Source organism: Neofelis nebulosa, chromosome 8 (assembly GCF_028018385.1).
Source record: "Neofelis nebulosa isolate mNeoNeb1 chromosome 8, mNeoNeb1.pri, whole genome shotgun sequence".
Taxonomy (NCBI): Eukaryota; Metazoa; Chordata; class Mammalia; order Carnivora; family Felidae; genus Neofelis; species Neofelis nebulosa.
This window is the reverse complement of record NC_080789.1, coordinates 117,593,558-117,609,978: the sequence shown is the minus strand read 5'-3', so window position 1 is coordinate 117,609,978 and position 16,421 is coordinate 117,593,558. Positions and strand designations below refer to the sequence as shown.

The 16,421-nt window shown below is 38.8% G+C and overlaps 1 protein-coding gene across 4 annotated transcripts in view; it reads right to left on the bottom strand.

Annotated features, from left to right (window-relative positions):
- Positions 1-330: 330 nt before the first annotated feature.
- MKX (mohawk homeobox) overlaps positions 331-16,421 on the bottom strand; it is a 68,795-nt gene continuing 52,704 nt past the window's right edge. For all 4 annotated transcript variants that reach the window (XM_058681615.1, XM_058681616.1, XM_058681614.1 and 1 more), the window contains exons 6-7: positions 2,979-3,012; positions 331-2,873 (exon numbers count right to left, since the gene is read on the bottom strand). In XM_058681615.1, the coding sequence (XP_058537598.1) occupies positions 2,687-2,873; positions 2,979-3,012 (221 nt within the window). In that variant the 3' untranslated portion in view covers positions 331-2,686. The remainder of the gene's footprint in view (positions 2,874-2,978; positions 3,013-16,421) is intronic.

The window sequence follows — 16,421 nt, the reverse complement described above, 5'->3', positions numbered from 1 at the left end:
ACATAGATCTGTCTAGCTTCAAAGTCAAGATTGTCTCCAGTACATACATAGCACATGGTAGTAATGCGTATTGTCATAGCTACTGAAAGAAGGTATTTAGTGAAAATGTTCATTTTGAAGTTATGTATTTTAACAGCATCATACTCTCTTTTCCTCGGCTCTTAAAAGGTGGGTTGGTGGTCTAAGGTGATGAAAGTCAAACCTAATACAAATGCAGTACTCCCATATCATATCCCTTACCAACCTGAAGAGAGTTACAACATATAATGGACCCTTCTGTTCTTTCTCCACCTGGTCAACTCTCAAAGGAAAACAAAATTCATATGATCATTGAGGTCTAGAAATTAACTTTTATTTTCAATCTGTCAAGAACTCCTGGCAGTTATTAATTTTATTAAAATGATTACATATGGCAAAACAAAGAATAGAGGTAATTCTATTTCTCTACAACATAAATTATGAGTTAGATTCTTAGCTGCTGGCTCAGCATTGTTCAGGATTCTTTTAAAGGATTTGGGAGGGGAGACTTTAATTTCCAGAAAATGTTAAAGCAGCAAGAGAAAAAATAAATTAAAAGTAATTGCAAATGGAGATATTGCCAAGGATGTCCTAATTATAAAATCTTCTTGATGTGTTTATAGGCCAGATTCCAAGCTTTGGTATTAAAAGAAAAAATCATGTGAAAGCTCTTCTATATTGGCTTGTCATCCATATTTTATATCATAGAGCAAATCTGCTGATTCTTTTTAAAAAGATGGCAAAAGTGAATTATGACTAATTCAAACAAAAAACAACCAGCATCCATTCATCTAACTGAAATATGTCAAAACAAAATCAATTTTATTAAAATATTTAATACCAGAATAACTTATAATAGTATGAAAAAGAGTGAAGTACTTGTCCTTAGTTTTCTCTGACATGATCACATTTTGACAAATTAATTTATAAAGATTCCAAAGTTTTTATCATGGATCTGTAACTACTTAAGGATGTAAACCAAAAGAACTCATACTTCATCCGATCATACAGTCATAACTTAACATATCTTGCTTTGCACTTACTGTTACCGCAAACAGCAATTTAGAAAACAAAGTAAAAATATATATATACAAAATATTTTTATATCAAATTATCTTCATTACACTAAATAAACCCAATCCCCAAATGCTATGTTACATGAAAAAGTGTCCTACAATTTATATCAAGAATGATATTGTCCATGTATCAATAGAGCAGCCTTTGGTTTCAAAAGCATTTTGCAAAATAAGGAAAAATATCACCACACGGCTGCACTATTGGCTCTCATTCACACTCACAAAAATGCTTTCCAGTTAAAAAAAAATTACAAAATAGATTACATACCCAGAAAAAACATCCCACCGTAAAAGAGTCAAATCCTTTTTTACTTCTCTGTAGCACATATACTCTGTTATATTTGGCATCTCTGGTGTTTATTCAAGTTTCAAGTCTCCCCAAGCTGATTAGAATATTATTGTTTGATTGAAACCTATATTCTTCTTTCTTGATATTGATTATTCTCACTCAGTGATAGTCTAATTTAGAAACGAAATGTTCTTTCTTTTAATGCATGATTTCACTTAATTTTTACTTAAATGTCCTACTTGGCAAATTCAAAGACTGTCAATGTTTTGTTTTCCATATGTTTTAAATTTAAAAATCAATTTTATGTCTGTATATGTATATTCACATAGAGATACATTTCTTTCATTGTCTTGTTCTCGTTGCAATATAAATTGTCCATCAGCAATTATAATTTGAAATGAACCAAATAAAAGGTTTTCAGCCATTCCATATGAAAAAGTTTCCATCACAAAAAGCACTGACCTCTAATGCAAACAGGATTATGTGTTAAAACTAAACTACAGGTTTAGTTCTGCACGGGAAAATTCTGAGTAACTTATGTAATAAAATTTTAAAACACTTATGCAAAACTTAAGAAAGAGAAAATCCAAATTACTTCTAAAGGGCACTGTGGTGTTTCCCAGCAGTGCTTGGAAAAAGTTTTCCAGATCACAATGGATTCACTGGGATTCTTCTTAAATAAACATATTATGTGATTGCCGCTCCTTTCATTTTGGACCTTTGTAGTGTGTCAGATAGGCAGGCAAGATACATGCATGAAAATTCTCACTGTCACTCTGAAAAGCATGCTGAACAATTTTAAATACTGCAGCAGTTTTTTTGTTTTTTAAAGGAACATCTCATTTGGGCTGTGTAGATTTCCAAGTTTTAACATGTGAATTACTGAAAACATTTTGAGGGCTTTCAGCAGTTCTGGTTTCTGTCCTGAAATGGTTAGGCCCATCTGGAAGGACACACACGGACTAACAAGCATTGTGGCGTTGTCATTTGAGGCACAGCAGCTCTGCTGTGCCCACGTTGTTGCTGATTTTGGGGGGAAGCAAGGCACTTACTGTAATGGCAATGCAGACACTTTATGCATAGTTTGAGTAACATAAAATAAGTTACTACTTTTGATTAAAGTGAGGTTTTTATAATTTATATGTCTCTTATAGAAGCAACTAAATGGTATATTTAGGATAATTAAAAACAAGAAGAGGTTTGAGAGGGAGTCATTTTCACTTTTGCTTCGGCTCTTAAGATGAGGGTTGATGGGAAAACACTGACACGAAGAGCAGCCGTAGGTCTGAAAAGCGACAAACCCTTAAAATGGCTGAACCAGTGGCACTTTGACCGTCTTTACTTCTGCTATATGTGATGACTTCTGGATGATGCAGCTGGTTGTTCCCTGCAGTGTGTCTTTGCCCTGTGCAAGATTGGTTAAGGCCATCGCTGCATTAATCTCCTTCCAGTATGTATCGTCCTTGCTTGGTCCCTTCCTATTGGCTGCACTGGATTTAAGCAAAAAAGAAAGAAAATGATCAAACTCATTGCAGCATACACAGAAAATGCCATCAGCGAAACGCATAAATGGCAAATAAAAACATATTTCTCACCTGTCACCCTTATTGGATCCATTTTCCAGAGCATCTGTAAAGACAAGCAAAAATTCAATTACTTTTCTTTTTTTCTTTCTTTTTTAACCTCAGGATCTGCATCATTAATTTACCGGCATAGAGATTCATCAGGAAATCTGGTTGAAATTAATTAATTTTTTTTACAAAGAAAAAGTAGTTTAGATTAAGATACAAAAGAAATCTCTTTGCAAAGAAGCAGGATGAGAACAGGTAATAAAGAATTAAAAATAGCTTTCATAAGTAAACAAAAATCTGATGTTAATGTATGCTGAAAAATTGGGCCTTTTCATGAGGAGGAAGACAGCACAGGGACAGGAACACTAGCTCTTCCTGAGCCAGGTTCTGGTCTCACTCCCTCACTCACCCGCTGTCTACCTTTGGATAGACTATGATGCCCCCACAGTCTGGGATGCAGTTTCCTCAACTATAAAATAAGGGAGTTCCTAGAAGATCTTTAGAGTGCCTCTGTGATTTCATGGGACTCAAACCTTCATCTCAGAAAAAGGACTGGCAAATAGTTCCCTCTGACTAGCTAGCCAGAGTGACGGATTCAACACTGGCAGCAGCACTGGACTTCTGGCATGTTAGAGTAAACAGACATCAGTCTTCAAGCTGCAAAGGAAACCCTCTTACTGTAGGAAATGAGCATTAGGGTGTGAGCTTTGCTTATGCACTCTCTCTATTGGTGTAGATTCCCTCCCTCTCTCAGGCACTAATGTCTACCAATGCAAACATCGTTATCAAGAAGGACGAAATGGCCTCTTGATCTTGATTAAATCTCCCTACGTAGCTCTCAGGCTAAAAGAATATGGTATTGGGAACACAAAAAATAGACATGCTGGAGGGAAAGATGTTCAGAAGGTAAAGAGGGTCCGCTAGCATGGCATGGGAAGTGGGGACAAAAAAGTAGAATTGAAACTCCACATCAGCCTATGAGTCTCCAAAACTAGGTTAAGTCACCACCACCACCATCATCATCAACAACAATAGCTACAGAATGAGGCACTTTGCCCCACACAGGAAACATGAAAAACACAATGTGTGCTCAAGGCCTTCTTCTGTTTCTATGGCCTTTGGAAAGCTGTCTTTTGCTGCCTGCAGTCCTCTCCCTTTGTTTTACCTCCCCCAGCTCAAAAGGTATTTTTTTTTTTTCTCTGCAATGCTCAAGGCTAGTTGGGTCAGACAGCATAATTTCCAGATTTGGGCTCTAAGAGAGTCATGGGACTTGAGAATAAGAGCATCAACATAATCATAATACAGTGTGACCAGGATAAAATTCGCCAAGGAAGATATGGTCAAGAGAAAATGATTAAATGTCCATGGAGATGAGGCAGCTGAACTCCTATGTCCTTTAGGAAGGAAAAAGAATTGGGAAAGCCTATTAGTGCATCCTGAGTCAGGCCTCAGGTCGCTGTGAGCTCTTTTGCATAACCCTTGCTAGAGACCCAGGAAGTTAAAAAAGAAACAAGGCAAGTAAACAAAACAAAAACATAAATGACAAGGTTGTTATGAAGAATAAATGAGATGTTATGTGTCTGGCCCCAAACAGAACAACAAACATTAGTCTCTTTCTTTGATCTTTCACTTATCCTTTGGGGAAATAGCTGGGTCTGTGAGCAGATGGATGGTCACCATCTGGATCTACTGGTCCCTACTAGGTTGCCCTGGATAGTTAGCTATATTTCTGCTGCTTTTGATATTTTGAATTATAAAATTACTTATGTAATTGGAGGCAAAGAATGACAAGTTTTAATTCATGGAACTCCAATAATCTTAGTTTACAGGTCACTTTCTATGTGCTAGGCACTATTCTAAACACTTTGTGTCTTAGCTTATTTAGTATTAGTGACTTTCTATGTGCACAGTATGTCTCTGTTATGTCCGCTAAGTCATTCTTTGTTTCATACTATTATCTGTAAATCTTTACTCAGGAATGACAGAGACAAGGCACTACTAAAACAGAGAACAAGTCAAGGCCTTTGTTTAGGAGGAGGGAAGCCAGCAACATTGGATATTTTACAGAGGAAAAAAAAAAAGATCTAGGCCTTTGCTCAATTTTGCCCACAAATTGCAACAATTCTGTTGCCAAAGTGAAGCAATAGGTTATGGAGATATTTATTCAATGGAAAGACTTGGCAAAAGCAGAATAAGTTCCATGAAGCTTAAATAACATTAGGGAAATAACAAAACATAATTTAGAAAAGACCATGTAACTGATGCTCTGGCTTACAAAGCAGTCTCACAGATTCAAAGGGGACCAGAGTCAGATTCCCTACCTGAATGGTCAACCCGAGAGTGATTGCTGCATAGATGACAAGAAGGAAGCCTGGGGCTATCAAATATATAATGGGTTACAGAACCCAGAAATGCCCTAAATGAGTGGAGGAGCCTGCACGTGAAAGGGGAACATGTAATTCACTGTTAAGGTCCATGGATAGCTTGCATTTAACACGAAGAGTGAACTCGTATGTCCTGCAGCCCCATTTATGGCTGGATACTGCTGGCACTCCCTGGGGCTGCCTCCCTGAACTCATTCCACTGAGAAACAAGTTTACTACAGCCAACTGTGAAATTATAAAACTCTGCTTACTCTTGGGGTGTATGTGTTTTACAGTTTGGTGCCTATGAAAATACCTTTGAAGTGTAAAACATAGATTCCAATGCCTGTTTGGGTATTCTTAATTAGTTTCACAAATTTCAACAATATGCTCGCCTGTATTCAAAAGAACGCATCCTGTATTTTATTTCTCAGGCAGATGGGTATGTTTAATGTCATTAGGTATGGATTTAGGTTTTTCCCCATCAACAGTAGAAAAGTCTTCATTAAAAAGTAATGAACAGAAGAAAACATTTTGCTTTTCTATCAATAGCAATGCTAAAGCAGTGTGTAACAAAACTCAATGTCAAACATTTCAAACCAACAAGAAAGAGGTGACCACTACTTTTTTTTTTTTTTTTTTTTTTTTTGGTGGGGGAGGAGTCTCTGTGTCCAGGGTGCTTTTGGTTTAAACATAAATTGGTATTAGGAGGACATGCTTTTCCTGTTGCTGTTATTGGTGCGTTGCCTGCTGTCACTAGGATGTTATGCATCCGAGAGCCACCTCCTTCAGAGCTGGGTGTTCTAGTTCCCAGAAGAACCAGCAACAGGAAGATAGCAAACAGGGGTCCTTTTACTCTGAAACATTTGTGCTTTTGTAGGAAAGCTTTTGTAGGACAATCAAGATCTGGTAGTTTGGGGAGACTGTTTTTCTATTCCTCATGTGGAGATGAAATCTGGGGAGATACCCCAGCTATTTTAGAGAACTGATATCATTTGAGGGGAACTCGGAAAATTTACAATCCACTCGTTATATTCAATAACTGTATTAAACGTGAAGATGTTTTTTTCTTATGCTAGCTCTTATCTGATTCAAGTATTTTGTGTCTTTTCAGCCAATAGTTAAGAGCAGTGGGTCTACTGACCCATCACCAGGGCTCAGGGGGCTCATGCCACTTCTGTCGCTACAGACAGGTGGTCTCACAGGCTCGCCTCTAGCAGTGGCATCGAGGAACAATCTGACAGGAGAAGGATTCTGTAATGCTGCTGAAAAGAGAGAAATCTGAAGTCTGAGCCAGAGCAGACGTTTCACTGCTGTTAATTAACATGCACAGACTTAGGGTCTGACTGCCCCACATTCAGCTCAGCTGTATCTCTCACTCTGCAAGTAGCTTGGCTCGGCCTCTCCAAAGTCTGGGCTAAAACGCCTTTTTAGATTGTAAGGTTCCAAAAATCAGCTACGCTGTCAATTACCATAAAAGCAACTGGTTGGCAGGAACAACTTATTGAACCAGCCAAAAGAGCGTGTTTTAAGACCAAAAAAGAAAAGGAAAGAAAAAAAGAGGTGCGTAGTTAGGAAAATCTTGGATGCCGTAAAACCCAAACCATGTTAAAACTTAAAGTGGGGCTATCCTCAGTTTGGACATGTGTTTCCTTATAAAGTTACGTAGAGAAACAATTATATTGAAAACCACTTCTATTGCAATTCGAGATGTGTAAGCACCGAGCTCTGTGGGCAAAGTGTCCACTCAATTTTGATAAGTGCAATTTAGAAACGTATTAGTTCTGATATATATTCCTGAAGTAAAGAGTTATAGTCATAAAAAGAGACAAAAATATGGCCAAGTCTGTTTCTCTGAGATTTTTTTTCCAAATGTAATCAATAAGCCCTAAAGTTAGGAATGTTTCAAAAATTCTGCAAATGTGAAGTAGTAACTCACACCACTGAAGTGTAAATAAAGAATATAAGGATTTAAAAAAATAAATAATCTAAAAATCATGCTTTATGTATTTCCCTAACTTAAAATGGAGACAGTCAGAGCTCCAGATGCTTGACAACTGTGTTCTTTCACACTGTGTCCGTTTTGGGGCTATTACTGCGAACAGCAGGTGTGGACAGCCAGGGTTTGATGTGTTTCTGATCTTGGACGTCCTGAGAGCCCCCGGGACGCCAGATCAGTTTCTGGAGTGATTTACATACTTGGAACAACTGAAGTAAAGAACGCGACCCTGGCGAACTGGGCAGACCGAAGATCTCTCTGAAGATTACAAACTACCAATGGCTCAAAATCTGCAGGACCTTACACCAAATGGATGGAGCGATCCTTGGGGCTCCCTGCTCCCACTTTCCATGGTCTCTATCTCTACTTCCCCCACATACTACTAGATCCAGGCAGGGCCACACACACACCTACAGATTGGTTCCACTGTGACTCTATGCTTCTTTGCTTTTAAAATTAGCATTGATGGGGAGCCTGGGTGGTTCGGTCGGTTGAGCATCCGACTTCAGCTTAGGTCATGATCTCGCAGTTGGTGAGTACCAGCCCCGTGTCGGGCTCTGTGCTGTCACCTGGGAGCCTGGAGCCTGCTTCGGATTCTGTGTGTGTCTCTCTCTCTGCCCCTCCCTTGCTTATACACTCTCTCTCTCTCAAAAATAAAACATTAAAATTTTTTTAAAATTAGCATATGCTGTTTTTCTCTAATAAGAAAGGAACACAGGTTCACTGCAGAAAATCTGGGGAAAAATATACAAGAGAGAAAAAAAGGAAATTTAGGGATAATGAATATAATATTTGTATATATGGCTTTCCAAGCAAGTTTATATACGTTTTTAAAAATGGGGTCATTCCGTACATGTTTGCTTTTTTTCACTGAACTTCTACTTTTGTCTTACACTTTGTTAATAAATAAGGTAATAATCTGCCATTTGGCTTTCCCTGATGTGGCAATGGTTTTTGTCTGTGAAATAGAAACAGATTGAAAGAATTCAAAATCCAGCTTCATCCAGTTTAAACTTGAATATTGACAGACCCCGATGTTACATGAAGGGGTTATCTTTAAAATAAAGTAAACAATTACTAACATTGATTGAATGCTTATTCAGATGCCAGGCACTATGCCAGGAGCTCTAAACCGTTATCTGCTGAAATGCTTACAATAACTTTGTGGAAGAACATCATGGCCCTTATTTACAAATGACACTGTAGCTTAGAGGGGTCCAGAAACTTACAAAGGACTCAGTTTGGCTGTGGGGGTGGTGAGTCTCAGCTCTACATCAGTTGACTCTGAAAGTCATGGTTTTTTTTTTAACTCTTGCATTCAATTATTTGAGTGCTCTCTGTTGATAAAGCCACCTTCAAAGACCACAGCAAGATTTAATGCACTGTTTACATGGAAAGCCTGTGGAATGACAACCTATTAAAAATCTATTGGAGCGCCTGGGTGGCTCAGTCAGTTAGACGTCTGACTCTTGACTTCAGCTCAGGTCATGATCTCATGGTTTGTGAACTCTAGCCCTGCATTGGGCCCTGTGCTGGCAGTGTGGAGCCTGCTTGGGATTCTCTCTCTCTCTTTCTCTCTGTCCCTCTCCCACTTGTTCTCTCTCTCTCTCTCTCTCTCAAAATAAGTAAAAATAAGCTTTAAAAAATCTATTAAGCACATTTTCTGTTCTTTTTGTTAGTATTTTAGTTAGTATTTTTGTTAACAATTTGTTAACTATTTGTTAACAAATAGTATTAACTATTTGTTAGTATTTTGGTTAGTATTTGCACAGAGGTGCAAAAAGAGACTTTCTTTCTGCCTATAATGTCATCTGTAACATAAAAAAAATCTGTCCAAATCACAGAGTAGGGACTCTAAGCTCTCTTGAGCTCTTCCCCATGCTTTAATTAGAGTGACATTTTAATAGATGTGATAACCTTATAACCACTCTTCTCTTGCCCAGAGTGAATTACTGCTAAATAACTCCTAGACAGCTGTGGCTGCATCACTTTTAGAGGAAATTTCTGTGGTTAGCCATTCTTTGGGGGTAGTTGGAGCTTCTGAATGAGTAATGATAAATCATTCTAAGTGATGTCTGCCCCAATAGGAAGGGAAAAAAAATACCCAACAACCTGTAACACTTATCTTTTGATGACTGAACTGCTTCTTCCAGTTCTACCACAACCAAAAGTGAGTTCTACTTGAACACTTCAGCCATGACAGGACAAGATTGTAACTGAACTTGGGGAGGTACCGCGGACATTGCTCATTGAGTTTTGAGAGCCTTGAGGTGGGGGAGTTTTGAAAGCTTTCTGAATAGTGAGAATTATAAAATGAAACCCACCCCATCTTCATGGGTAAAGTTAGTATTTTTTTTCCCCTTTTGCAATATGCTAGCTAAATTATTTATCCTGAGGCCTTAAAGAATGAGTGGCTTCCAAAATCATTTCAGAGTTTGAAGAAAAATCTTTTCCAAAAATTAAGCCAGTATTTCCTCCAGCCATGACTTCTACCATCTGGCCCAAGATTCTTTTCCTTCCTGCTACCTCTCATGCGGGCTGGCCCCTCACTATGGCTAATGATGCCCAGATGTCCTGGATCCACAGGATCCCCACCTTCAGCTGCCTCTCTGTCAATGCATCATCTCCTCTAACTCCTGCCAGGAGACAAAAATTGGAAACCACACCCCTCTCTTCTGAACCAATCACGAAGAGCTCCCTGGTCAGGGTGTAGGTAAGTTGATATCTCAAAGCTTTCAGGATAAGATTATATTTCCATTAACAACAACAGAACATCTTTATTGTTTCCGTAGTACCCATGTCTGCGTGTAAACCTGTAAAAGTGTTGCTTGGCTCCTTATTGGTCAGGGAGCAGTAGCCTTGAGGGCGTTCCTTAGCTCCCTTTCTTACTGTGAAACAGGTATTCTGACCTCATTAGTCTAGGCTGGAGGACTAAAGGTGTAGGAAGTGGGATTTGTAACTTGAAAGTAACTTTTCAATAAGCAGAGTACCACCCAGTTATAATGTCTCAACTTCACTTTTAATCTTTTTCACTAAATATATTAAATATCCTTGATGCTAAGTTATTCTGCATATTCCTATCTGCTAAGATTGCTCCTCTGTGATCTCAAAGACTCCACCTTCCCAAAGTCTAAAACATTCAGTCTGAAACTTCACTTTGAAGATTAGAATGCAGTCTATGGGGAGGAAATTGTTGGTGAATGACCAGAAAGGGGGTCTGGAAATGTTAAATATTCTCATTTCTATTCTTAGCTCATCGCTATTAACTACGAGGGTGGTCTGGTGTGAGGCATGGAGGCAGCTCAGGGCAGTGGTTGGAGCCCAGACCCTGGAACTAGAAGCAGGAGTTGGATCCCTGCTCTAACACTTACTATCTGTGTGACAGCTGGCCAGCTCCTTGACTTCTCTGTGCTTCAACTTTGTCACCTATACAATGGGGCTAATAGTACTAGACTCATAAGCTTCTTATGAGGACCATATGAGTGAACATTTTCTGAAAGAGAAGGGAACCTGAGTATATATACCACGCACTATATAAACCCTTGTAAAATAATAATAATAATAAAATTAACCTCCTTTCTGACTTTTTTACATCTAAGATATGGGGTTGAATGTAGTCACTAGGAAAATTAGTATGGCTCAGAGATTTAATAAGAAAACCATTATGTAGGGGCGCCTGGGTGGCTCACTTGGTTGAGTGTCTGACTCTTGATATTGGCTGAGGTCATTATCTCACGGTTCATGGGATCAAGCCCCACGTCAGGCTCTTTGCTGACAGCATGCAGCCTGCTTAGGATTTTTTTTTCTCCCTCTCTCTCTCTGCCCCTATACCCCACCCCACCCACTCCCACCCCCTGTACACATGCTATCTCTCTCAAAATAAATAAATTAATTAAAAAAAAAAGAAAACCATTATGGAAGAACAAAATACTTTAACTCTGGGCAAAGCCCATAGCTCAGATTCATGGATTAAGTGTGCAGAATCTATCATCTTCAAGGACAAAATGGCTTTTCTGATGTAGTTTTGTGCCAAACTAACACAACATGCCAAGATAAAGAATCCTGGAGCCACAAGAAAGAATAGCTACAAACTGCAAGTGTCTGATGGATTCTGTTACTCCATTTTCTCAAGGGGAATACTGGAGATGTTACCCAAAATGTTTCATCCATGAAAGCTAGGTTTCCAGTCAAAGTCTCAGAAAGTGACTTCCTAACGATGCATGAATAACTTCTGTGTGTGCCTGTGTGTTGCAAGGAGCATTAATTGTTTATAAAATCACTCCTTTTACATGCAAGTTGGGCTACTAGTTCTGAAAACTGAATGCACTTACCAATTCTTAGCTAAATCTTAATTTTGGTCCAAAGTTGATATCGATACTCATTCTCTAAATTCTACAATAGCACAAGAACTCTTTCTTCCGAGATCAATTTTATAGCTGCCACACTGTAGTTCTAGAAGGTTGACTTGTTTAATGAATATATAACTGCATAGTATTAGGTTATGAAGTATTAATATGTGTTTCTTCGGCAAAAAGAAATGGAAAATATGCATTTATAATAATCTAGAAACTGGCTGGAGAGTGTGGCTCCATCTATGTATTTTTAAGCTCTTCAGTATCTCTGAAAAACCATCAGAAAGGATTTTTCCTTTGATATATGAACCGTAGTATATCTTTGAATTGGCTCACATTTTTGCCATGCTTTTCAAATTCCTCAAATTACCATCTCCAGAAATGGCACTGGAGACCAGGAGACCTTGCTGTTAAACCTGTCTGACTGCATTAACACCAGAAATGACACAGTAAAAGAGATGACGTTCACAAACTTCTTGGATCTTTCCAAGGAGTAGCAAATGACAGCTTCTCTACTCACAGTTCATCTGCTGTATTTATTAATAGAAAAGAAACATATTTTAGACATAAGATGAACAGTATTACCAGCCCTTCTACTTTTCAAATACACTTCAATGTTCTTAATATACTTAAAATGTTAAAACTGTACTTGGCATGTCAGCGTTCTATGTTCACACATTTCTACATTTAAAGGTTCTGTGATTTTCTGCTTTTCATTTCAGAAACAGTCACTTAAAGTCTCAAGTGGGGTGGGGAGGGCTTTGAAATGAAGATTGGGAATATTTTTGCCAATGATATTGAAGGACATGAGAATTTAAAAAAGGAAGTAGATGTAGGGTGCATCGATGACTCAGTTGGTTAAGCATTGGACTTGCGCTCAGGTCATGATCTCGTGGTTTGTGAGTTCAAGCCCCATGTCAGGCTCTGTGCTGACAGCTCGGAGCCTGGAGCCTGCTTTGGATTCTGTGTCTTCCTCTCTCTCTGCCCCTCCCCTGCTCATGCTCATGCTCATGCTCATGCTCTGTCTCTCTCTCTCTCTCTCAAAAATAAATAAACATTTAAAAAATTTTAAAAAATGGAAGTAGGCATAAGGGGGAGGTAAAATTCCTTCCTATGCTTTGGCTGTGGTTGGAGGTCTCAGAGTATTTATTCCCAGTCTAGAGGTCTTCTGATGATCTGTTTTGACCAAGAACATACCAAATACCCCGTGCCCCCCACTTTAAATCTTCCCAGAGGTATCCACTCTAGATTTTGTTCATGAATCTACATCCCAGAGCATATATTAAATTCCAGTGGAATACAGATCCCAATCCACTGTTATCACCTAAATTTAGAATTACAAGAGATTTCTAGGAAAAAAAGTGGGGGATAAATTGCTGAATATTAATAAGTTGATTTGTTTGGGGGGCGGGAAACAAATACATTTTATGGATCAAAACCCACCTTTTCGTACAATAATTTGTTGAAGCACAGGATGTGTCCTAGGACATAGGAAAATAGCCGACTCATGAGGTATGTGACCTTGTGTAAATTATTTATGCACACTGCATCCAAATGTCTTCGTCTATAGCATGGGGATAATAGTAACACCTACTTCCCCCTGGGGTTGCTGTGAGGACTAAATGAGGTAGTGAGTGTTAAACTCTTGGAACGGTGCCTGACCCGAAGGAAAGTCTATGGCGTCACGATTCCTGAAGTGAAGAAGAGACGCTTGTCAGTCATTCTTCACCAGTCACGGGGCTATGTCGAATTCCATGGAGAGGCTAAGCCCCATAAGGGGCTTCCACCACCACGTCCTAACCTCTAACACATATTCTCGAGATGGTGTAGAGCGTTGGAATACACAAGGGAACTTCTCCAAAGGGCAGGCTCCTGGATCCCATGTCTGAGATGATGATTCTGTAGGTCACAGGGATGCCAAGGCACGTGCCTTTGAACGAACTCTGCAGGTGTTCTAATGCAGATGGGAAGAGGGCTGCCACTGGAGAAAACTGCCCTGGAGCATTAGAAGTGGCTAATTCCCAGCCACTGGAATTCCTGGGTTTTCACTCAAGTGTAGCAGCATGAGGCAGAATTTCTTTGGTAGTTTTCAAAAATCATTATGGATTCTTGGTGTTCCAACAAGGGTCAAATAACAAGGCTGTATTCAACAAACCAAGTTCTTGATTCTACCTTCATGTGAATAGGAAATATAACACTTTTGTTGGAAAATATTGTTCAGAAATGGGCACTCCAGCTTCAGAGATACTTTTTTACTATTTTTTGCTCAAAAAGAAATATAACACTAAAAATGACTTTTTAAAGATTTTTTATTCTTTTATTTTAAAGTAATCTCTACATTCAATGTGGGGCTCAAACTCACTAACCAAAGATCAAGAGTCACATGCTCCACTGACTGAGCCAGCCAGGTGCCCCCCAAAAATGCCTTTTTTGGGGGGGATAAAACTTCACTTTACTTGCATTGCTTTCCCAGTTATTATAATTTTTAATTTTTTTTTAATGTTTATTTTTCAGGGAGACAGAGACAGAGTGTGAGCAGGGGAGGGGCAGAGAGAGACACACACACACAGAAATTGAAGCAAGCTCCAGGCTCTGAGCTGTCAGCACAGAGCCCGATGTGGCGCTTGAACTCTGTGAACCATGAGATCATGACCTGAGTAGAAGTCCGACGCTTAACCCACTGAGCCACCCAGGCGGCCCCCCAGTTATTATAATTTTTAATATGCTATGACATATAATTAAGGGACAGTAATTACAAATACAAACTTGAGAATAAAGAAACCCAAGATTTTCACCGTAATATATTACAGAATACTTCAGAAAAATCAAATCATCCTCTTCTAATTGGAACAGCGATGGTAACAATATACTGTTATAAGATCTGTGTTTTCTGTTTTGAAAATAAACATGTTGGCACAGCTCTATATTGCTGTGATGGTGGGGTCTTTTATTTTTGTAACTCTTTTATTTTTTTATCTTTCCTTTGGGAAAATAGGGTGACAGTTAGTAATCCGCATAGGGTCATCAAAAACTAATTATTCAACCTAACATAGAATTTTTTATTTCTAGGGTAGGATAATAAGCTTTTTTAAACTAAAGTAAACTTAGTTTCTGCTGCCTTTAGTAGAATATTTTATTCAGGCCTGTCTCAAAAAGAAAAGAGCATTGTTTTATTATACATCAACATAGTGATGAGGTTTTACAAACAGCTTTTGGCTATTTTTAATGTTATTTTTACAGCAACACTGAGATGTAGCTAGAGCTATATGATCTCTACACAGGAACATGGATAAGGGGTACAGAACCACCATGGAATAAGGATTAGGGGTACAGAACCACCATACACCAAGGCCAAAATCACTAAAATTGAATGCAGTGGTTATGATGTTGAGTACAGTTCCGAAGAAGGATTGAGAGGGTCCTGTCCTAGATTTTCTTTTGACAATGGCAGAATGCCAGGGCATCTGTGACCAAAGGACTGAAGAGAACCAGAGTGCTAATGGTGGTTGCCTCAAAGCCACCTAATGGTCCATGAGCAGGCTGAGAACTCAGAATGACTCTTGGCTGGGTGTCTGTGGAAGGGTGAGCTCAGAATGTTCTTTCCCAGAGTATGCAGACTTATTCTCTGTTGAGGTCACTACTGCCAAGGGCCTACCAAAATTAGACATAGCAAGTCTAAAATGATAAATTTCCACCATAGCCTTAAGAAACGTAGTATTCAGGGGCGCCTGGGTGGCTCAGTCAGTTGAGCATCCGACTTCGGCTCAGGTCATGATCACCCAGGTCGTGGGTTTGAGCCCACATATGGCTCTGTGCTGACAGCTCGGAGCTTGGAGCCTGCTTCGGATTCTGTGCCTCCCTCTCTCCCTGCCCCTAACCCACTCACATTCTGTCTCTGTCTCTCTCAACAATAAATAAACATTAAAAAATTTTTTTTAAAAGAAAAAGAAACGTAGTATTCAGGAGGGGTATTTCTATGAGCATTACAAGTATTAAAAATTACAAGTATTAAAAATATAGTACTTAAGCATGGAAACAAATCATAAAGAGAAAAGCAATCACCCTTAAGATCATACATAAAAAACCCCAAAAACCAGAGCTCAATGACTACCAGGAAAGGAGAACAGGTACAAAATACAAAAAAGTTCTCGCGAAGCCATTTCATAACAATTTAAATACAAAAGAATGGCATGCTTTCATGATTTAAATATATTTAAATACAAGCAGCTACCATGCGTATTGTCTTATAAATATCATGTGCTATTATAAGTCAGGCACCTTTAAAAATAAAAAAGTAAAGATTTATTTTAGTCATTAAAAATTATTGATTTAGAGAAAGGAACGATGAACCTAATGCTTTTTCCAGATTAAAAGTAATTCTCTGCTATTCTTTATATTTTCTACCCCTTCCCATATTTTTTGGACTTTAGAGAGATTTGTAGTATTTTAACAAATAATACAAGCCAATTTTTAAAAGTTTATTCATTTAGTTTGAGAGAGAAAGAGAGAGAGAGAGAGAGGAAGAGAGAGAGGGAGAGAGAGAGACAGTGCATGTGAGTGGGGGAGGGTCAGAAAGAGAGGGAGAAAGAGAATCCCAAGTAGGCTCTGTGGGGGGCTCAATCCCATAAACCGTGAGATCATGACCTGAGACAAAATAAAGAGTTGTATGCTCAACCAACTGAGCCACCCAGGTCCTCCTAAACCAATTTTAAACAAAAGAGAGATAGAAGGGAAAGGCAGAAAGTTGTGCAAA